Here is a 23,832-nt window from a genome sequence, read left to right as displayed (position 1 = left end):
CAGCTCCAGACTCCCTCTGGTCCATTCCAAGATCATTCTTCCAAAACAACGACTTGTGCTCCTGCAGGGCCTCGGGTCTCTCCATTTGTATTGCTTGAGGTACCACCGTAACTTCCTCCATTGTTATCTGCCCTTGCATTTGCCCAATCGAACCAGTTTCCTGGATTGGTCCCTGTATGATTTGTATGTCAGTATTCCCTATTTGTCCACATTTACTGATTACAACAGTCATCAAATCCAACTTCTCGTTCATCAAATCCACCTTCTCATGCAACTGCTCCAACAAAGCACTTGTCTTGCAAAATGCAAGCACGAAGACTTCTTCCAAACACATTTTTATTCAAGGTCACAGTCTGGTCCCACGATGTTAATCTCGCAGCTGTGAAGTCCCCAAGTAAACTGCAGCAACAATTTGACAAGCTCCCTCTAGAGGATACAATTTCTATTTGTGTCCATCTTTTTAAAGCATATCCAACAAAAGAAAGTTACTTTCAATTTTCAAATATTTTGTTTCTTTATAATGCAAAAGGCAACATTAGAATAAATTTGTTTCTCTTTTTTTTTTTTTTTGCTATCTGTCAAAATGTTCCATTCACTGTCAATGGACGTCTCCGATAATTTCTGCCTCTGACACCCCGTTCCCAGGGTTGAGGCGGTGGAAACTTATTTTCCTTTACTCCCTCTCCTGCAGGCTTGAACAGTTAAATCCCCCCCCCTTTTCTCCTGCTTCCAAGGGGGTTTTAGTGGTTATAAATGAAGGAAATTTTGACCTTTGTAAAACAACTTTCCAGGCTATTAGCTTACAAGGTTTTTGCTTCAGTCTATTTACAAAAAGCGGAAGGCGGACTTCCTGTTTTGAACTTTCCCGCTTCGGTGCCAAATTAGGATAATTCTTGATCCAATTTTCCGTTTCTACTCACAGGTACTTATTTAGAGTCCAATTGTTGACAGGAAAAAGTCAGCGCTCTCTGGCAATGGCAATGCGGTTTTCCTCCGTGAAAATAGCAGTCAGTTCGCAGCACCGCACCGCTCACCCTACTTCGCTCTGGAGCCCCAAAATGGGGTTCCCCGCGAGTAGGGGAGGTGCTCCTGGTGCTCTGCCGAACCCCACGTTCCCAGGCTTCTTCCACCTGGGATTTCTAGCCGGGTCCCCACCTTCGCCGCGGCGGGTAGACCCAGTTTCCACGGAGCCAGTTCCTCCGATCGGAGGAACTCCGCCATTCGCCGATGGCGCTAACCCGGAAGTCCCCACAAGGCAGTCCCTGAGCAAGCCTGATGCGCCTTTCTTTCCCATCCTCGTCCATCCTCATACAGTGGTACCTCGGGTTACATACACTTCAGGTTACAGACTCTGCTAACCCAGAAATAGTACCTCGGGTTAAGAACTTTGCTTCAGGATGACAACAGAAATTGTGCTCCGGCGGCGTGGCAGCAGCAGGAGGCCCCATTAGCTAAAATGGTGCTTCAGGTTAAGAACAGTTTCAGGTTAAGAACGGACCTCCAGAACGAATTAAATTCTTAACCTGAGGTACCACTGTACTAATATTCATGCTGCCCTTCCCGCCACTTGTGCCCTTTCTGCCCATTTCAGACTGGAAATGCCCTTAGCTGTGGCCAAGTGGGTGAATACTAGCCATGATGGTTGTGTACCACTTTCAGGATCAAAGGCAAGGCCAGCTGCCGATTACAGTGGTACCTCGGGTTAAGAACTTAATTTGTTTTGGAGGTCCGTTCTTAACCTGAAACTGTTCTTAACCTGAGGTACCACTTTAGCTATTGGGGCCTCCCGCCGCCGCCGCCGTGCGATTTCTGTTCTCATCCTGAAGCAAAGTTCTTAACCCGAGGTACTATTTCTGGGTTAGTGGAGTCTGTAACCCGAAGCGTCTGTAACCTGAGGTACCACTGTATCACACCTAGGGACATGCTGTTGCCCTTGTGCCTTGCTTGTGGGCTTTCAGGAAGCCCCTAGTTCACCCCTGTGGGAAGCTGGACTGGATAGGCCTGCTTGGGTCTGACTCACCTGCAGGTCTCTTTTTAGTGCCTGCAGTTCTACGGCATTGCCTGGAGCTGTAGAGGAGAGTGTTAAGACGTGTTGTTAGGTTGCTACCATTTGGAGGTTTCAGCCTTTTTTCTTTTCTTTTTTGCTTACCACCTACAGATTGAGCAAATGCGGAGTGAGCTACTTCAGGAAAGGGCTGCGAGGCAAGACTTGGAATGTGACAAGATTTCGCTGGAGAGACAGGCAAGGATTGCGGCTTGTTTTGTGCTCAGGCTTGGGGTGTTTGATGCCAGGACCGGACAATGGGAAATATGGATGTTAGCAGGCAGCGCCCCAGACTGTGTACTGAGTGCACTCCCAGTGCCATGGAGTGGGCAAAGCCTGGCTCAGCCTCCACCAGCCTAGATCTCTTCAGATAGTTTGGGCTGCCACACCCACAGCTGTACTCCCAGAATCTTATGGCTGTGCTGGCCAGGGCTGCTGGGTGTTGTCCAAAACAGCTGAAGGGCATCAGGTTGGGAAAGGCTTGCCTAGGCCCACACCTTCAGGGTTAAGGAGCAGAGCTGCCTCCTAGCAGGGTTGGACACCAGTGCCTCTTCTCTTGGAAATTACACAGGAAAAATCCACCCATAGTCATCCTAGCTTAAACACTTCAGGAGCAGAGTGCCACCTAGTGGTGGACATGCATCTTAGCTGTCCAAAACTAAAGGCTCAGCCAGACAGCCTTTTGTCCCACCAGGCACAGGTCCAGGCTTTGAAGCTCTGTGTCCGAGCGGTTTCTTTTTTGGCCCAGCGCTTTCCCTGCGTTTGCCTGCTGAATTGGAGAAAATGGCAATCGAGTTTTTTGCAGATTGTCATTTTGCTCCAGTTCAGTGGTAAAACATGGGTTTTCATGAGGAAAGCGCTGGGACAAAAACAAAAACAGAAAATGCTTGGACAAAGAGCTTTAAAGTGCAGATCTGTGCCTGAAAAGTGTGGCAGTATCTGAAATGTGGATGATCCCTACGTGTGTGTTTTTCCTTCTCTAAAGGATCCACTATTTTCTTTCTGTTTGTGTAGCTTCAGCATAGAAGCCAACTCCTAGGGGCCAAGGTCCCTTCCGCCCCCCCTAAAGTATTTGACTTCCCCCCCAGGTTGATGGCCATTGCTATTCAAATAGGGTTTGTGTGCACTGTGTATTGTGATTGATTATGTGAGGCGGGGCTTAGCTAGGCCCCCCCAATATTTTATTCAAGTCGGCACCCGTGATCTTCAGCAAGACTTTCACTACATGTTGTGAAATACAGAAACTTCACATCTATAACTTCCATATCCACAACAGTTTCTGCCAGCCAGTAAAAGCCACTAAAAGAGGTGGGTCTTTAAGGCCCATTTCAAAATATAAAGGGGTGAAGTTTCCCTGATTTCCCGTGGGACTGAATTTCACAAATGTGGGGTCACTCAAGAGAAGGGCCTGTTCTGTGTGCCCAGCAACCTAAGCAGGGCCTGTGAAGCAGATTGTTAGGCATAGGCAGGTGACTCATATTAACTGGGGAAAAGAGATGGATGCCATTCGCCAGTCAAAAAGTCTAGGTCATGCAACTGCCCAGGCCCCGTGCTGCATTGCTGATTTGTCCACAGACTTACCTGCTCAATAAGCTCTGCATATTCTTACTCTAGAACAAGGACCTGAAAAGCCGGATCTTTCATCTTGAAGGTTCTTACCAGTCCAGCAAAGAAGGGCTTCTGGTTCAGATGGAAACCAGGATCATGGAACTGGAGGAGCGGCTGGAGAATGAAGAGAGGTAAAGCAGACTGCAAGACCACCCAGGGAACACCATGTCCCAGTCAGATATTCATCTATTTTAAGAGTCGCAACAAGCCTCTCATCTAAATACTGGAGACCCACCACCTCTGTTAGCTTAAAAAAGAATTGAACCTATTTCAAAATTGGTACCGCTTACAATATTTCAAATCAATATAAAGTTTATAATCCACCCATCCAATAAAAATAACACAACTGCAGAGCCGCATATAAGAAGAACAGGTAGTAGAAGCAGACCATCCATACTTACTGGCAGTGGACATCAGAATATCTCATGCTGGAGACACACCATACGGAAGGGCTGTTGTCTCTATGCCCGGTTGGCAGACTTCCCACTTTCCCACTTGTCTAGACAGGCCTTTGATACAGAAGTGTTCCAGGTCTTCCTTACCCTTAGAGAAATGTAATTCATGGATTATTTTCTCTGCAATAGCCAGTCGACATATTTTTCTTCCACAACGAAAGGTTTAAGTCCAGTAATATATTTCATTTCTGGGCCAAATAAGTTCTTTTTGTACCCGGCATCCATATAAGAAGTTAATTTGATCTGAAAATTGCTGTTTGATCATCCCATAAGTTCAAAATGACAGGTTGTGGGGAAGCTTGGATGGAGTACCGTATTTTTCGCCCCATAGGGCGCACCGGCCCATAGGACGCACCTAGTTTTGGAGGGGGGAAATAAAGGAAAAAAAATTATTTCCCCCCCGGCCCCCAGAACAGGCAGCTCTCCGCAAGCCTTGGGAGACCGGTGCGACTTCCCGCCGGGCTCCCATGCCTTGCGGATATCTGCCTGAAGCCCAAACCAGGTCGGGGAACAGCGGGATGGCGGCGCTGCACCTCCCCGCTGTCCCCCAAGCTTGTGGGGCTGGCGGCGGGGAGAAGCACGCTTCTCCCCGCCACCAGCCTCCAAACCAGGTCGGGGAACTGAAGCCCGGGGCGCACTGTGCAGCGCGCCCCAGGCTTCAAGATGCAGGCTGCTATCTGCAAGCCTAGGGAGCCCAACGGGAACTCCTGCGGGCTCCCAAGGCTTGCGGAGAGCTTCCTGAAGCCTGGAGAGTGAGAGGGGTCGGTGCGTACTGACCCCTCTCGTTCTCCAGGCTTCAGCGAAAGCCTGCATTCGCCCCATAGGACGCACACACATTTCCCCTTCATTTTTGGAGGGGAAAAAGTGCGTCCTGTAGGGCGAAAAATACAGTATTTAAAAAAAATAAAAATACTTCAAAAACACCACTCCAAAATTTGGATGTCAGGGGCATTCCCACAAAAATGGAAACATGTCCCCCTGCTACTGGAGCTGCACCAACAGCCCTGTGGGGCAATTGATGTCATGTGTGAAAGCTGCCCAGGAGTACGATGCTACCTTGCAGAATTTTTAAGGAACATTCCCTTACACAAACTGAGCTTGATTTATAGGGCTTAAGTACCCATGTTGCATTCTACTCTGAGTCATCTATTTTCAATTGTAGGTCCTTCTCCCAGGTAAGTGGAACATTTTTTGGTTCTTACCTTGCTGTCTGTGAGTACGCCCTTCTCTTTTCCTAGGGATCGAGCTAACCTCCAGCTGAGTAACCGCCGGCTTGAAAAGAAAGTTAAGGAAGTCATGATGCAAGTCGACGATGAGCATCTCTCTCTGACAGATCAGAAGGACCAGGTAAGGAAGGAAAGCATCTCTTGGGCTATTGTAGTTACCAAGGATTTGTCCCCCAAATTTACTTTTATTAAGTTTATAGCTCACCCTTCATCTTGGAACTGTGAGCCGCCCCAGGAACTCACTAAAGACACTAAAACCATCACAAATATTACACAATATGAAATGGCTTCCATTTTTAAGAAAAAAGGGCGCTGGTAGTCACCATGAAGTTGTTACAGTAAGTGCTACACTTTTAGCATTTTGGGTGTGTGTGTGTGCCAGTACTGCATAGAAGAAGAAGAAGAGTTTGGATTTGATATCCTGCCTTTCACTCCCCTTCAGGAGTCTCAAAGCGGCTAACAATCTCCTTTCCCTTCCTCCCCCACAACAAACACTCTGTGAGGTGAGTGGGGCTGAGAGACTTCAGAGAAGTGTGACTGGCCCAAGGTCACCCAGCAGCTGCATGTGGAGGAGCGGAGACGCGAACCCAGTTCCCCAGATTACGAGACTACCGCTCTTAACCACTACACCACACTGGCTCTCTTCTGTACTCTTCTCTCTTCTCATACCCTTCAGTACCCCCAGAAAAAACCACCGAGTACACCTCTGCTTTTTCTTGTATGTTGCATCCAATGCCTTCTGTTGTTCTAAAGCAGGGATTTGCTCACATGGTGTCCTTCAGAGGCTGGGACTCCCATCAAGTCCAGCCAGCCCAGCCAGTGATGATGTTGATGATGGGAGTTGCAGTCCAGCAGCATCTGATACACACCACTTTAGTGACCCATTTATTTTCCAAAGGGTAAAATGCATACATTCATACATACTTGGTCAAAGGGACCCCATGGAGGGTTGGTCACTTCTGGAGCAGGTCCTTCATCTGGATCCAATTCCCAACCTCTGGCAAAGGCTTCGAGCTTAAGCTTTCTAGTCCATAAAAATAGCATTTCCCATGATTACTCCATTGCTCACATAGGCTCCATGCCCTCCATCAAGGATTGCTGAGGATGAATGACCCCTTGTCCCAATGAATGACCCCAAGCTCTAACTGGCCCCTTTCTTCTCATTTCTCAGCTGAGCTTGCGTTTGAAAGCAATGAAACGCCAGGTGGAGGGAGCAGAAGAAGAAATAGATAGACTTGAGAGCACCAAGAAGAAGCTTCAGAGGGAGCTGGAAGAGCAAGTTGACTTGAATGACCAACTGCAAGGACAGCTGAATGCAATCAAAAAGGAACTCAGGTGGGAAAGGAAGAGCCTTGGGATCCAGAAAGGTTTTCATCAACCCTTCCCAAGATCTGGAAAGTCACTGCTCCACTTGCCACATTGGCTCCTTGCTCATGGGTTGTATGACCCAACTCATTCTCCTCATTCTGGATCTAAGAATCTTTGTTTGGAAACCATAACCAAGCTGATTGTCCCTGCCCCTTCCAGTTTATAATTTTGGGGTTCCATGGCACTTTGGATTGGATTTCCCCGTACCCTAACATTCAGCCCTCCGCTGGGAACTAGTTTAAAATGTCCAAATTTGGAGCTTTCCCTCAAATTCCTTCCAGAAAAAATGTAGGACTTAAGTGTCATGCCAGAACCTTCACTGCTGAGTTTCCAAGGAGCTTATTTTTGTGTAAACATTCGGAGAAAGAGGAACTTTGCAGAAAGGAGACATGCCCAAGATTGCAGTGCTCATTCTGGTGTTTCCCCCCAGGGCTGTGGAGGAGACAGTTGCACCCATTTTCCTAGCCTTGTAGGCATTGGAATGGCTCATTCAAATCAACCAGCGTCTTTAAAATACATCATGAAAGCATTCCAAATGTTGACAGCCAGCTTATAAAGCCACACTAACATGTTTATATATTTTTGCTTTAGCAGGCACAAAAAGACCTCTAGTAAAATGCTGAATGACCTTGAAGATGACGACGACGACTTCAGCACTGATGGGGAGAGCCTTTACGAAGCACCTTCAGGATTTAAATTCTTAAAGGACGATGATATCAAAAGCTAAAAATTCAGCTGTTCCATGAGTTGTGGATGTTCAGCCTTCATTGTTGAAAAGCAATGAGCTACGGACTCTGGAAGCCAATGGCTGCAGGAATATTGGTGCTGGTTGGCATTTATATCTCTCTCCACAGTGTGCCATTTTCAGACTTGAGATATTTCAGAAATAAACAGCCTAAAACACGAAGGACTTGCTTTCCAAACCCAAAGCTGCCTGCAGCCATAGAGAGTACACCACTAAATTAGGATGACGTTTCTCAGCAGAAATAGGATGGTTGCTAAAATTGTGTCCTAAGGAGCCAGCGCCTTCTGTTTCTAAGCATGGTTAAACTGCATCCATCTGACATGGATGCTAGATTTTTTTAAAAGAGAGAAAAAGGGTATTTAACTGCTGTAACTAGAGGAAACTGTATAGAATGTACATATTTTAAATTAGATGTTTTAATTGATCACACTATAGCTATTTTTGTAAAGCTTCCCGTTTTTATAGAGCACATGCAAAGTACTGAAATCTCTGCTGAAATATCATACTATTTTTCAGCTTGAAAAAGCCTTACATTCCAAGTATTCAGCAAGCAAGGTTTTAGGTCTCCAAGCAAGCAAGACTCTGTGGGAGGGTTAGAAAAGCTTTTATTCACAGGGCTCATAGAACATAAAGAGCAAGTTTTGAGCCAGAAGCAATGGATGCTGCTATTCCAGTTCCCAGTCCTTGGTTTTCAGGAGTGTGTGGATGCACTCACTGTGTCTTTCATACTGATCCTGCCGTTTCAGTGAAGAAAGAGAATTTTGGGAGCTAGGTCTGCATCCCAGGAGCAATGACCTCCACAGGAATGAGCTCCCATGGATCTCAGCAAGGCTTTCCTGACATATGGAAGTACAGCAGTTTGTGGTGCCTTGAGCTTCTCTCACATCTAAATCCTCTGCTGTTCATGAAAAATGAGTTGAGAAAAAACGGTTCTCCTCTGGATTTGCAACTTATTTTTTCCACAACAAAGCCCCCCCTATTTTCAATTGGTCTGTTTCATTCTGACCCAGCAAAGCCCTTGAGAGCAAAAGAACCAGGTGATTTCCTGCTACAGCCAGGTACAGAATCCCCAACTCTTTACTCCAGCTCTAGTGCACTCCCACTTCTGGTGTTTTAGGCTGGGTACACATGATGTTAGCCATATTCTATATGAGTCTTAGAGTTTTTGCCCAAACTGATATACTGTTGTTTGATGCATTTCCCTCAAACCAGCTTCCATCCCGATTCTGAAAACTTAAGCTGCAGTTAAGCTGAGGTGTGTACATTTGAGATAGTCATTGTGCATGTGCAGATGACACCTTCATGACTAGGATTTTCTGGAGATGGGAGAAGGGGCTGTAGGCACAGAAAACCAAACAGGTAATGTGCATCAGGTCCATCCCATCTCTGGTGTGCACAGCAACATGCAAATGCAACTTGAAACACATGGGGTCGGGGGAAACAACCTCGCTGTGTTTTAAGCTGCTAATGTGTACATGGCCAGTCTTGGACCAGAAGCTAATACAAGCCACTTTGTTCTAAATGGTTTACCAGATCTACTGTTGTGGACTACAAAGAACAACAAGCATACTGTATAAGGAACAGCTATCCCACCCTGACTTTGCATTTTATCTACAGGCTTTTATAAACATGCTTTTATGTACACTGGGGAGGCTAACCTGTGGCCCTTCTGACGATGTTAGACTACAGCTCCCCTCACCATTCTTGATCATTGGCTATGCTAACTGGAGCTAATGGGAGCTGCAGTCCCACATCGTCAGGAGGGGAACAGATTAGTGAGGATTAAACACACACACAGAGGTTTTATTGCAATGCCATATTGCCATCTATGCAGCGTTGGTATTCTACAAAAGGAAGCATCCTGATTCATCAAACTGCTATACTGATGAATGCTGAATTACATGAGAATTATGTTAATTATAGTAAGTGGCCAACTTTGAGGAGTTAATCAGTTTTGGAAATCCATTGCTCAAGATGTTGAGAATGAACTCCAGTTGAATGCTGCCTAGTTAGCAACAAAAACAAGTATGTCTCAAGTGTACTTGGGATTTTAAGTAACTATGGTTATAATAACAATGAGAATCTTGGAAGTAAAAACATGTGCATATGGGTCCACAGTAGCACTGTTAAGGGAACAAAGATACCAATTAAAAATGAAGGGTAAGAAACCATTCCTGATGAAGGAAACTTTGCTTCTGTATTGGAACGGGTAGAGCAGTGTTTGTATGGCTTGAGTCTTGCACAAAAGCAATTAAGCCTCCATAATGCCTCCCATTGTGCATACATTAATAAATTCCCCACAACCCCAAAATTGGCAGTACCCTTTAATAGAAGAAGCCTTAGATGAGTTGCAGGGCTATAAGGAAAGTGGGCAGGGGAGGACATCAGTCTGTGAAGTTTGTTTGATCATCTAAGCAAAATCAAATCCAGGCACTGAAGATCCCCTTAGAAATGGCAGCTCCTGGGCACCAAATGAGTCATTTGGAGTGCTGCTGCTGCAGCAGCAGCTGACTTTGTAGCCTGACATTCATGCTAAGAGTTCCTAGGGGCAGGTAGAGGCTTTGAGAGAACTGGAATTGGGGTGCCATGGAGGTCTGAAAGAATCTGAAAGCACCCAAGTGGCTTTCCTGTGGAAGTTTGATTGGCAGAATAGTCTGGTCCATCTTATAGGGCAGCAGCTATAGGGAATGGAAAGGGGATTCTAGGTACAGTCAGAACACCAGCTTTGTATGCAGAAGGGCCCCGGTTCAGTCCCTAACCCCTCCATATGAACACAGAATAGCGCTGCTGCTTTGGGCCAAAAAGACCCTTCCAGTCCAGCATCCTGCTCTCGTGGGGATAAACCAGATGCCTATTATGGGAAGCCCACAAGTGGGACCTGAGCACAACAGCACTTTCCCCGCTTGTGATCCCCAGCAAGTGGAATTCAGAGGCACACTGCTTCCCACGGTGGAGGGAGAACCATGAACCATTGCCTTATCATCCACGAATTTGTTCAATCCTCCTTTAAAGCCATCCAAGTTAGTGACTCTCCCTACCTCTTCTGGGAGTGAATTCCACAGTTTAACTATGCACTGTGTAAAGAACTTTCAAAATACTTGTTATAGGTATTTCAGGTATGCTGCGGGGACGGACCCACCTGAGATGTTGGAGAACCACTACCCATCAGAGTAGCTCATACTAAGCTAGATGATACTCAATATGAGGCAACTATTTCTGTTCAAATAGGGAAGTTATACTGTGCAAATCCCGGGAAAACAAATCTGAATTATGAAACAGCACAGTATCTCATGTAACTGCATAGGAAAAGTTCTTAGTGGCTGGTGCCTGATGTTCATGAGTGAGAGGCAAGGTGGCATTTGGGGTTTTCTACCTCAAGTCAAAGAGAAATCTGCGCATACTGGTTAATAGGAATAACTTGTGCTGTAAGTGTGCGGGATTTCCAGTAGGTATTGTGGTTCCTGACAAACAATGTTCTTTTTAGTCCTCTCTCTCTCTCTGTTCCAGCCCATCAGCATCTACGAGAGGATTGTCACTAATATCTGTAGGAGGCAGATTGCACCATACTCGGACAGCATTTTTAGAAGGGAAAAAGAAACTGGAAGTCTATTGTGTTGACAATCAATAGAGGCTACCTCTTGTGGTTTTATGTTTGTTCTGAAACTATCATATAGACATTATTTTACACTAGTGTTCAGCTGTCCTTCCTGAAATATATGGCAGAATCCACCAAGAGGTTCCCTTCCAAAGTCCCCGTTCATGTCAAGGATTCATGCAAGAGAAATTTCCTTGTGGACTCTGCCCATAAACTGATTCACTCAAGCCATTTGTGTGTGGGGAGGTGGGAAATCAAGTAATTTTGGCAGCTACCTCCAGATATGCTTAAACTGTAAAGGACTAGTCATTCTGAAATAAAATTACATTGGCTAAATATCATCCAATTTTGGAGTCTCTTTGTGCAGTTCCAACACCCTCTTTCTCAAGAGTAGAGGCACCCAGTGGTAGCCCAAACAGAGTTGGATCTCGAACATTGTTAAGGGTGGCAGAGTGGAAGACAGTTCAGTGGGAACTTTTATATAAGCCCCGTGGAAATGGGTCAACAGGAATAGGCCTAATGGATGAATAATATTCCCTCCATCTCTTCACAATGAGAGAATGGAAGCCATCCTGTGGGTTCCTGTGCTTTTTCCTTCCCTTTTTAGTATTAAGCATGTTGCCACGTTATGCCTGCACTGAGATTAACAAAAATGGTGGTAACCTTTTAATCCAGTAGAAAACTAGCTACAAGCCTCTTTTTCAAAAACTTGTTTAAAAACCAGGCATGGTTGGCAGTGGAGCTGTCATAACACTACATCAAAGCAGTGCTTTTCTTCTAGAAAAAAACATGCCAGTACATGCCTTGAGTACCCCCAGAAAATAGCACTGCATAAAACACTGTGTCCTGTGTCAAAGGAGAGATTTAATACAGTCAAACCTCGGTTTTCGAATGTCTTGGATGCCAAACAATTTGGAAGCTGAATGCTATAAACCCGGAAGTGAATGCTTCCATTTTCGAATGACTTCTGAGGTGCATTTTTCATTTTCCCCCATTGACTTTGCTGCCAGCCCTTTGATCCTGTTTTCGAATGTTTCAGAAGTCAACGGACTTCTGGAATGGATTACGTTTGAAAACCAAGGTTCCACTGTTATAGTTAAAATGTGACAAAAGTGGAGAGGGGGATTGATGAGGCCTTTCAAAATGAGATCCACTTAATGGACCATCTTTTTTCATGTGATGTTTGGTTCCTTTTTTCTCCCATTTGGCATACCTGTGCATGAAGATTGGTAGGAGGTAACATGGCAACTGAGACAGTTGTGCAACTACAGGAGTTGGCTGGCAAGCTGTTGTGAGAACAAGAGAACATAATTCCTGGCCAAAGAAAATGCAAAAAAAGGGAAAAAAGGAATATAAAACAATATGATGCAAAACATTGTTTCCAACTAAGTCAGCCTCAGAATATACCTACTGTATTGAAGTCAACTAGCTTAAAACAGTCACATCCATCGATTCCAGTCGGTCTACTCTGGGTATGAACCACTATGCAACATATCACTGAGTATAAAGTAAGTGATTTTATTTTAAAACAATATCTTGAAATAAGGATACTTGACTTCTGAAACAACAATGGGATATTAGCTCTGCCCAAGGAATGATGGAGGGCAGCAACGGCTGGGAAAAGATAGATAAAACATTTTACAAGGACAGTAAGGAACACTATGGCCAGAATAATTGTCACACACAGGAGGAATAAAGATAGTTTGAATGCTTCACCTATAGATTTAAAAATCATTTAATGTGTCAAGACAAACAGATGGCGTTAACATTGCAGTTGTCCTATAAGGGATTGTTATTTTGACTGGAATGTAATTGAGATGAATAAGATTTTGGAATGCAGAAACAAAGTAAATAATCAAACCATTGATGCTAGCACGCAGGCCACCTAAATTATATACCGGTAATTTGGCATTTGAATGTTTGGGATTAGTAATTGTATTATAATTTGGCATTGTTATAATGAGGCTATCATTGGATTATTGTAATTAAAAACTAATAAAAATTATTGTTAAAAGAAATAAGGATACTTGAAATAAGGATAAGCTACAGGGAGTCTCAGTTGTTGAAGGCTTCCACCTTCACGGGACATACAACCTATGTGGTAACATAACCATGGTTAAGTCAAAGAATGGTTTGAAACCTCACTTGAAATCAGTTTCATAGCCTGATTTGTGGCCAGTTCCTAATAATGATACATGGCCTTTCACACATCACACTAAGCCATACCATGACAAATGTGTGGTCTCCGGGAAATAAGGTTGTGTACCTTGCTGCTCTGTTAGCGTTAAGTCATGGTTTAACATTGTTATGTCTGAACCTGGACTCATAGTTGGTTTTTTTTTTAAATGAAGCCAACACAGAGTGGCTAGAAGGATGGATCCGTGTTGTGTGAATAGTAGGCTGATGCTGGACCTCTTGATCATTTCAGTTAACACATTTCAATTTAACCATGGGAAGACAGAGCTGCCTGTGTCTGCTTTGGAAGGTCCGTCTCAAACTCTGAAAGCTTTAGTCTGAAAATTATCTGGATCTTAGCATCTCTCAGACATATTTAAATCGGAAAATCTTGTTGGGCTGGTTATGTGATTGCTTTTGGTCTGACCGTTTAACTTGGTATGTGAATCAGATCTATGTGAAATAGCCTATTTCCGTGGAAATTACAGGAGTAAATTTCCGTTTACTACTACTAAAGAGCTCACATGCAAGAGAATATTGGTTGTTACTGAACTGTAGAACAGAATGGATGATACTTGAAAATACTAGGAAGAGCTACTCAGGAGGTCACCTAACTAAGAAATCTGGGTGTGTTTCCATGTCTTCTCCAGAGTAGGACCTCTCATTAAATGATGGGTGCTGCTACATACTACAGAACTTATCACAAAATGATCCCTCCTGTTGGAATAATTGTAAGTCACTTGGTCACCAGATCTCTAGTTCTTCCTTCTAAGCATATTCTCCATGCTGATATTCAGTCGTTAGAAATAAAATTTTATAGGACAAGGAAGCGCATACATTTCTCTTGCACTATTAAAATTCAAGGTCACCCAATTAAGTTAATAGGCAATAGGTCCCAAACAGAAGTGAACCACCCTGTGATCTTCGGATGAAGGGCGGTATTGGTTGGCATCCGTCCGTCTCAAGAGTGCGCCTCCAGGGGTGAGGTCAAAGCACTGTTAGCAGGACCAGTGACCTCCCCACTGCACAAGCCTAGGAAGTGTGTATGGAGGTCCTGGGCTGCCAGATGACAAGACCCCCACTCTCAGCCTTGCTGATGTGATCCAATGGAAAACAGAGCAATATGTTTGGCACCAGCTTGACTGTAGGTGTTGCCGGAAGGAGACATACAATGTGCCATCCAACCATCTTAGGAACTCCACTCCAATTTGTGTAGAATTTACTCCTTAGCCTTTTCCTATCCTGAAGATATCTCATAAGGCAGCAGAGGTTTCGGATCAGTTTTTTCATTCTCCTAGATGGGCTACCCTCCCACGTTGACAAGCCCAATCTGCCCCTCACTTTCCTCTACAGCACATGCAGAAACTGCCTTTTTGGCTGTTAGACCCACCTTGGTCTTGTCCACTCAATCTGCTGGAGCCTGTCTTAGCATGCATGGGAAGTCCCTAACGCACCAAGGGTTTGAGATCCATTGGCTACTCTCACCTGGCTTAGCTGGCCAGTCAAAGCCATTTCCCAGTGTGCGGCCGCTGTCACATGCTGACAGCTTCTAGAAGCCACAGGTGAGAGCTGAGTGCAGGTTGGGGACCAAAGAAGGGTAAACTACCCCAGGAGCACAACATGCCTCCACCAGAAGTACTACCCCTCCTCTAAGGCCCCATATACTCCTAAGGGCAGTATACAAATTAAATAATTTATCCATATGCTGTGCAATTAGCTAACAGAATTCACTGCCAAAGGATGTGATGATGCCCTCTAGCTCAAATAGATTTTAAAAGGATTAATGGGATTTATATAAAATTCTTTGTTGCTTGGAGTTCACAACCAGGTAGAGTGAGCAGCAGGGCAGAGTTTTACCCCCTACAGCAAACATTTGTACAGATCTGGCACTGTTCATGTGCACAGGTACATACCCAGAACAGAAAAAAGGAAGTGGAGGGTGTGGAAGAAGTGTTTGTGGGATTGAAATACAAAGAAACCTACAAATTCATTTCATCAAGTCCCATCCACTACTGTGGACAGAAGCTGCAGAGCAAAAATGAATATCCATGACTGAAGTAAACAGAAATGTATGACAGCTAATTTGTCATGTGTACACAAAGAAAAACTGGATCAGTGTCACACACTCCGACCAGGAAGCACCTTTAGTGTTATTGAAATGAGCATGTATAAGTTCTGAATGTGCCCATTTGAAGCAAATTTGAAAGTTTCAGATTGAGACAGTATTATTAATATTTTTGTCCACAATTTTTGTCCAATTAAAAGTATTATTAATAATATTTTAATCCACAATCTATCCCCTTCAACTGATTATATAATCTGCAACTAAGCACTAAAGTGGTTTGATATTGACTGTGTCTCATCCAAGATATACTCTGATGTGCCCTACAGAACCATCAAACTTCAGATCTCTTATTATTCTGCAATTTCCTCTCATTCCTTAACAGTAATTGGCCATCACATTCTGGATTTGATAGAATAGGAAATCATAGCCTAAATGATTGACATCCGTTTCATTTGTTACACACACTGTTAACTGTGATACAGGGTGTGCCATGTTCTGTTCTTTCATCTGGCTTAATTACTCAATGTATATTGTAAGCGTGAATCTTAACCCTCGTGCAGCAATGCTGCTATTCCTGTACTGCACATTGTTAAATGACACGTGCATATGTTTAAGCAATCTGCCTCTGCGTATTGTGAAGTTTTTTGAGTAAATGTTGGATTTGTGCCAGAACAGAGTTGAGGAAGAAGACATTTCTAACCCCTATAAAAAAGCAGTGTGTGGAACATCAAAGAGAAAAAATTGATCTGGTAACACTAGAATGAAATCTATAATTAGATTACGAAGTCACAATGAGCACCCAACAGAAGGAATTAGGGTTGCTTGTCTATTTACTTTATTGGCAAAGATTGGAGAAGAATGATAAGACCCCTAGAAACACAATGCTTTTCTTGCATTTATCATAGAGCTTCATTCAGAGCAATTTGGCTGCAGAAAATATTAGACTGGAAATCAAAAGACTGTTTGTACACCAAAGGAAGGATCTTGTTGCTTGTCTCATTTTGAGTAGTCTGACTGGATTTATGATCTTCAGTCTTTTCCATCTTTCTGATACCAAGAACCCCTTTCAGTTGAGGCTGGGGTCCTCAACATGGCATCCAAAGGTACACATGTATCTGTTACCTTTTCTGGTGCACAGCCATTCCTCCCCACCCTCATCCCCTGGAAAATGATTTCCTATCTCTGGTTCCTACTACTTTAACCAATTCCTGATCCACAAGAGGACTTCTTATTCCATGACTGCTAATTTTACTCAAAAGTCTTTGGTGAGGTACTTTGTCAAAAGCATTTTGAAAGTCCAGGTAATGTCAAGGAGATCACCTGACACTCTCAAATAACTCTAAAAAGGTCAGTGAGCCAAGATTTGCCCAAAATCAGTTTTATTGCCCTCCCTTTCTGCACTGGCCAGGAGCCATAGGGCATGGGTAGGCAACCTAAGGCCCAGGGGCCGGATGCGGCCCAATCGTCTTCTCAATCCAGCCTGTGGATGGTCCAGGAATCAGCATGTTTTTACATGAGTATAATGTGTCCTTTTACTTAAAATGCATCTCTGGGTTATTTGTGGGGCCTGCCTGGTGTTTTTACATGAGTAGAATGTATGCTTTTATTTAAAATGCATCTCTGGGTTATTTGTGGGGCACAGGAATTCATTATTATTATTTTTTCAAAATATAGTCCAGCCCCCCACATGGTCTCAAGGACAGTGGACCAGCCCAAGGCTGAAAAAGGTTGCTGACCCCTGTCATAGGGTTTTGGATGCCAAGGATGCTTTGGATGCTATCTTGCTCCACTGTTCCTGGATTGCAGCTTTATTAAAGTACTTATACACCCCTTTATGCCACCCTTATTTGAGGCTCTGAAACCAAATTTAAATGCTTCTTAAAATCTAGTAGAGGAGCAACATTTGTGTGAGCTCCCTTAACGCATTCAGCCTGGCAGGCAAGGGCAAAAATGTGCAGAGAATAAGGGTGGGACTATGTTGACCATGTATTCCTGTTGGCTACCAACAGGAATGATTTAAAATAATAGTTATTTCATGAATATTTGGGAGAAGTTATTTAAATTGCTGTTTATGAATGTTATGTTTTTACAGACCTTTTAACCTATTAGCTTGTATAATAACAACACCACCACTGTTGTGTATTGAGTCAAAGGATTTTATATCTGTATTATTATTGTCTGCATTTGCATTAGGGTAAAGTAACTGCCTTTTGGTTCCAGAGGGTACAGCTACTATTGGTTCATTTAAGCTGCTGTATTTGGATCCTCTGTCTTATTGGTTTCCTCCAAAAGGCAGACTGTGATTGCCTGATATTGTTCCCTCCAAAATGTATCTTTTCTAGCTAGTTCCCTGTCCCTATAAATGTAGCTCTCCCCTCCTCAGTTCTCAGTCTTGTTTGCTTTAATAAAGAAGTGTTACTACAGAACTGTCTCCAGCATATTATGTCAAGAGAGCTGAAATCACAAACCCCACGTCACAACAACCACCACCACAAATCTGCTGCCTGATTAATGGACAAGCAACTTTTTGAGTCGATTACAATTTCCCAGCTGCGTCCCGTCACAAAACTCATGTTTTTCTGGAATCTCACTGAGGAATCACACTCCTGGTTTTTCCCCAGAGCTCTACGTTTGTCGTGGAGCGCGAGGCTCCGTTTTAAGTCGAATGAAAAGTTGAAAAACCGATTTATCGAACCCAATAGGCGACTGATCACCCCCCCCCCCCGCCCGCTTCTGTCCCCGTGTCAGGAGGAGGCCTGAGGCGCCTCGCAGGAAGGATTTCCTTCGGGAGCCGCTTTGAGGCGCCGTCGCCTCGCCTCTCCTTCCCTCGGGGGCCCTTCGGCCGCCCAAGCGAGCGCGCCTTCTCTCTCCGCTCCGTCCGAGGAGGCGGGGAAGAGGCTGGCCGGGCCGGGCGGCTGCCCGCCACGCCCGCCGGGTCATGAGGAGGCTGTCAGTGGCCCGTGGCCATTGCGGGAGGGAGGCGGCGCGGGGCGTGTACGGCGGAGAGAGGAGCGAGGCACAACTGCGCGCCGAGCAGGACGCGTCCAAGGCGGCCGAGATGTTGCGCTACAGCTCGGGCTTGACCCTCACCACCACCACGCCGAAGAAGCCCGACGGCCAGGGCGGCCCTGCTCAGAGAAAGGTGAGCGGGGACGGGGCAACGAAACAGCGCACGGCGATGAAGGAAGCTCTCCTCAGGCGCAGAGAGGGAGACCCCAAAGCGACGGCCCCGAGCGGGTCTCTGCCAGGTGTCGGAGGCAGGGGCGCAACTTACCTCAGGAACAGGAGGCGCATGCGCGAAGCGAGTTCCCTCAGGGGCGAAAAAAGGCGGGAAGGGCGTCGAGGCGAAACCTCGGGGGAAATGGGAGCCGCCTCAGCCGCTGATCCCCGCATGCCTTCCTTGGCGCTGTTTGGGGCTTGGGTGCCTTGAAGGCAGGGCCCCTGCCCTCTAGGGGTTGCTGGACTCCAACGCCCATCAGCCCCACCCAGGATGGCTCATGGGGTGGTGGGGTCCAGCAACATCTGGAGGGCTGCAGGTTGAGGAAGGGCTGGCCAAGGTGGCTTTGTTCTGTACCCCTTACCTGCGCCAAGATGCCCTTGCTCCATAGAAGGGATAATCTTGCTTCACCATAGAATCATAGAATGGTATGGTAAGGTAAAAGGTAAATGACCCCAGGATGGCTAAGTCCAGTGAAAGGCGATTATGAGGTGCGGCGCTCATCTCTCTTTTGGGCTGAGGGAGCCGGTGTTTGTCCACAGACAGCTTTCCGGGTAATGTGGCAAGCAGGACTAAGCCGCTTCTGGTGCAACGGGGCACCGTGACGAGTGCCAGAGTGCATGGAAATACTGTTTACCTTCCTGCCACAGTGGTACCTATTTTTCTACTTGCACTTGTGTGCTTTTGAAGTGCTAGGTTGGCAGAAGCTGGGGCAGAGCAGTGGGGAGCTCACCACCATCGTACAGATTCGAACTGTTGACTTTCTGATCGGCCGGCCCAAGAGGTTCAGTGGTTTAGACCACAGCGCCAGGGACCACGGGGGTCATCTTCTAGTCCAACCCCCTGAAACACAGGAATATTTTGCCCCACGTGGGGCTAGAACCCACAAGTCTGAGATTAAGCGTCTCGTGCTCTATGGATTGAATTATCCTGCATCATAATATAGTTACTTTCAAAAAAAGAAAAGAAGTAGTAGGATGTATTGGTCCCTCACAACAGCTTTAAGATGGAAATATGGATATTGGTGTATAATATGTTATGCCTTTTGTGGAGAAAGTGGATACAGATAAGTTTCCCCCTCTCCTTCAAGACACGCCTTGCCTCAGATGGCACAAACCAGACTCTGGCTTCTTTTTGTATCCAGGGTTGAGCAGTGGGAGGAGCGTCTCAGGACTTCTGAGAAGCTGGCCCCAGAACTCTGCTGTTTCACATTAAACGGTCTATAGCTTGTTTTAAACTACATTTTATATGACATACAAAGCAGGACACTGTCACAAGGCGTGCTGATGGTCTGTGGCTCAGATGCCTTTGAAGGGCAATTTGACAAATTCACAGAGGCCTAGGAGGAAATGCCTTATTTATTTATTTATTTATTTATTTATTTATAGAAATATTTATATACCACTATGTGAAAAACCAAACCAAAGCCCAAAGTGGTTTACAGCAGTAAAACAAAACCGTACAATAAAAACCATATTAAAACGTTAAAAACAGAGATCAATTAGCCATTGCGGAGAGAGGCATTCTTAACTGTTTGTGTAGGCCTGGGGGAATAGAAGTTTTCAGTAGGTGTTTAGAAGTTGGCACAGAAGGTGTCTGCTGAATCTCTCTTGTAGAGTGTTCCACAGGGTTGGGCCTGTGACACCAAAGGCTTGATTTCTCTTCTTGTCAACTGAGCGTTGACAACGATGCTCCTGTAGGTGATCTCAATGATCGAGCTGGGATATAAGGGTTCAGGTGATCCCTGAGGTAACCTGGACCTAAGTTGTTTAGGGCTTTGTAAATTAATAATAGATGGATGACCTTTTGGAGCCTCCAAACTTGAAGCAGTCTACTACTGATTACCAAATACAAGGGAGCAACAGTGGGGGAGCATTGTTGTCTTCATGCTGTGCTGGTGGGTTTTCTTGAGGCATCAGGTTGGCTGTTGTAGGAAGCAGGATGCTGGACAAGACGGCTGGATTCACCATGGTCTCATCCAGCATGTCAGTTTCTGAGCATGTGCAGACTGCTCTGCCTTCTTCTGAAAGGTACCATTTTAAAGAAATAACAATGAGTCAAACTCAGAATTTTGCATTCTCTCTCTACATTTATTCTGGCAAAGAAACAAAATAATGGCCATTCCTGTAAAATTTTGGCTTGTTGGCAACCTCCCCTAAAATGTAGAAGGTGTAAACTATGTGCTTGTAGAGAAAGTAATTTACTATGGTTGGCATGGGTGTATCATTGAAGAGGATTAACCTCAAAGGTCAGCATATATCTAAGGAAGTATACATGAATGCATGTGAGTTGGCTTGAGAAACCTGCTAAGTGGCTGCAATCCAGGATCTATTGCAGCATCACTGAAGATGTTTGGATTCAAGAGTCTGATTCTGTGCTATTCCAAAGTGTTGCTTTGAGCAGCTGATGTGGTTGGGCCATCCTGGTGCCATGCAAATATTTTATTAATCTGTGTTGTAGTGGATTATGTGCTGGACTTTGGTAGGGGAGACCTATGCTGGAATCCCTGTTTAATGATGAAGCTCACTGGGTGCCCTTGGGCCAGTTGTGTGCTTTCTCACTTTTACCTATCTCAGAGGACTGGTGTGAAGATAACATGTGCTCTCCATCTTAGGCCCTTTGGTGGAATAATTGATTTAAAAAGTAATAATGAAAAGGATCTGTGTACTGTAGTTACATTTTTAGTTCCACCCTGAAAGGCATGAACCCAGTGTCACTAGTAGCCATTGATTGAGCTTTCCTTTATGTAATTGTTTAAGCCCATTTTCAAGTTGTCTAAGGCTGTGAACACATGACTGCTTTCTCTGGCTCCAGTGCGCTCCCAATGCTAATGTTTGAATCTGAGTATGTATGACATTAGTCACAATGCATAGGCTTCATATAGTTTGTTGAGAAATATTGCTGTTTGATACATTTCCCCTCAAACTAACTTCCATCTGATTTGAAAATGTAAACTCCTGTTAAGATGAGGTGTGTACATTTCAGATATCCATTGCACATGCGCAGATGACAGCACATGCACAGATTATGGCTTTACTGAATAGGAGTTTGGTGTGTGTGTAAGTAACAAAACAGGTAATGGTGTGTTCTGCAAGTAAAAATACAACTTGAAATGCAGCAAGGGGGAACAACTTTGCTGCATTTTAAGGCCAAATGTGAACATAGCCTAAACCAGTGACCCATCTTGCAGTGATAAATTCCACCACACATGCCTTAATCTGCGTGTCTCTTTTACTGTCTTGGTCAAAGAATTTGGAGGGCTTTAGCCTTCTGAGAGAAGTTACCCAAAATGCACCTGTTCAGTAAAGCAAATGTAAAATAAATTGTTAGTTAAAAGTACTTCGACTACTGTAAATTTTCTCCAGAGTTACTCATTCCTCCATTATGCATCCATACTTCTGGATTCATATCAAGGTAACCTGACCACAGCTGCAATCCTATTCCCCCCCCGCCCCCCGCCCCTGACTTAATGTGACTAGAAATGCAGAAGTGTTGGGTTCACAGCACATTTTTAAACCTGATTGGATTTAATTTGTACCTGTATGCTTGAGAATGTGTGCTTATGATGTGTGCCGGGTACAACACATTTGTTTTGTTGAAGCATCAGTTTATTATTTTTAGTGTGGTCCAAAATACGTACAGTATTTTCCTGAGTCTGAAGAGAAGTTGGTTGTAAGATTGACATTAACAGAGAATGGTCAGCATAGAGGCATTAGATTTAGCTACTAAGAGCTTGGGTCCTTCACCAACAATGTTGTTATTCATACATTATGGGTTTTTTTAAGTGTGTACCTAAGAAGTTTGAAGTGGAAACAAGCAGGAACTAGAGGGATAAAACTTGTGTTGGCATAAAAGTGTATCATGTGTTTGCACACTCAGGAATCTAGGCTTGGTTGTAGCTCTTGTTAAGTGTGCTTCCAGAAATAAACCCAGGTTTGCTGCTGCTTAATGAATGAAAAGGCCCGAAAGGAATGAGGTAACAAGGATGATGTTGCTGCTATCTTGGATACTGGCAATTATCACTTTGAAACATTAACTAAAACTATGTAAATTATTTCTGAAATGTTTCATAAACCAGATTAAGATCTTGACTCTTTAATGCTGTGTTAAAACACTGGTAGATCTAATGAAAGGGCTGTTAAAACAGTCATCCTCCTCTAAATAGCTTTTCCACTAATTTGATAGTGTAGGCTGTTATCATTCCAGGATGCACATTCTTTGTATGCTGTAGGGGACAGAAAACTGAGATCAGCTGATAACACTTGCTATTACAAAGCCATTATTATGTTTTGGAACACTTGCTATCTCTATTCATGTAGCAAAGCAACACTCATAGGTTCAATTTTAATAAAAATAGTGGAATGTTAACACGTCTCATGCAGTAACGTAATGTCAAGCAAAATTTGATCCCAATAAGCCTTCATATTGGGACAAGAAAACTCAGACCTAGGAGCCAAATGTGGCCCTTCAGGCCTTCCAATCCGGCTCTTGCAATTCTTTCTCCTCTACATTATCTCTTTAGTCACAGCCCCTCTCTCCAGTCCACACCACTCAATGGCCCTACTTTGCACTGCCCTTTAATGTCTTTGCCTGGAATATGTCCTTGAACTCTCAAAATGCCTCTTGCTTATTTGGATGGAGGACAGACTGAGCTTTGTGAATGTATGTGGAAACTACCTTACAGTACAGTGGTAAAATTTCCATTCATTGCTCTTCCCGCTTTTGCTTCTGGTCTCACCCACCACTGGCATGTTGCCCCTGGGAGGCTGTCTAGAAGGGAATTTAGCTGTCAGTATGAAAACATTCCTTCACCCCTATCTTAACGTGTTATTTTATGCCACCTGTAAATATTACAACAAACTTTTTCAGCAGGCGGCCAGTCCACTGTCCCTCAGACCTTGGGGGGGGGAACAGACTATATTTTGAAAAAAATATATGAATGAATTCCTATGCCCCACAAATAACCCAGAAATGCATTTTAAATAAAAGCAACACATTCTACTCATGTAAAAACACCAGGCAGGCCCCACAAACAACCCAGAGATACATTTTAAATAAAAGGACACATTCTACTCATGTAAAAACAATCCGCGGGCTGGATTTAGAAGGCAATTGGGCCGGATCTGGCTCCCGGGCCTTAGTTTGCGTACCCATGTGTTACAGTATCACAATACGTGTTCTCAGTTTATTTTATTGTGTCTTGAAAAAATATACTGAAAACCATTTCAAAATGTTCGCTCACCAAAATGAAAGCAGTGAGAAACAAAGTTTTCCAGAGGAGTAAGGCTCTTCCTTCCAGCACTGCTGTGTGATTCTTAATGTATTTTCTCTGGT

At 44.4% G+C, this 23,832-nt stretch overlaps 2 protein-coding genes across 10 annotated transcripts in view; both read left to right on the top strand.

Annotated features, from left to right (window-relative positions):
* The window catches only part of CGNL1 (cingulin like 1), a 104,647-nt gene extending 93,265 nt beyond the window's left edge, over positions 1 to 11,382 (top strand). For all 9 annotated transcript variants that reach the window (XM_083586258.1, XM_083586255.1, XM_083586256.1 and 6 more), the window contains 5 exons: positions 2,159 to 2,242; positions 3,659 to 3,783; positions 5,346 to 5,454; positions 6,505 to 6,668; positions 7,293 to 11,382. In XM_083586258.1, coding sequence (XP_083442384.1) covers positions 2,159 to 2,242; positions 3,659 to 3,783; positions 5,346 to 5,454; positions 6,505 to 6,668; positions 7,293 to 7,428 — 618 coding nt within the window. In that variant the 3' untranslated portion in view covers positions 7,429 to 11,382. The remainder of the gene's footprint in view (positions 1 to 2,158; positions 2,243 to 3,658; positions 3,784 to 5,345; positions 5,455 to 6,504; positions 6,669 to 7,292) is intronic.
* Positions 11,383 to 18,029: 6,647 nt separating this feature from the next.
* Positions 18,030 to 23,832, top strand: part of LOC310748707 (myocardial zonula adherens protein-like) — a 61,461-nt gene continuing 55,658 nt past the window's right edge. Inside the window, exon 1 of the mRNA XM_083584548.1 lies at positions 18,030 to 18,423. Within this exon, the coding sequence (XP_083440674.1) occupies positions 18,220 to 18,423 (204 nt within the window). The 5' untranslated portion in view covers positions 18,030 to 18,219. The remainder of the gene's footprint in view (positions 18,424 to 23,832) is intronic.

The sequence above is a fragment of the Podarcis filfolensis genome, assembly GCF_964270895.1.
Source record: "Podarcis filfolensis genome assembly, chromosome: 14".
Lineage (NCBI taxonomy): Eukaryota > Metazoa > Chordata > Lepidosauria > Squamata > Lacertidae > Podarcis > Podarcis filfolensis.
The sequence above is the reverse complement of the archived record's forward strand: the minus strand, read 5'-3'. Positions and strand labels throughout refer to the sequence as shown.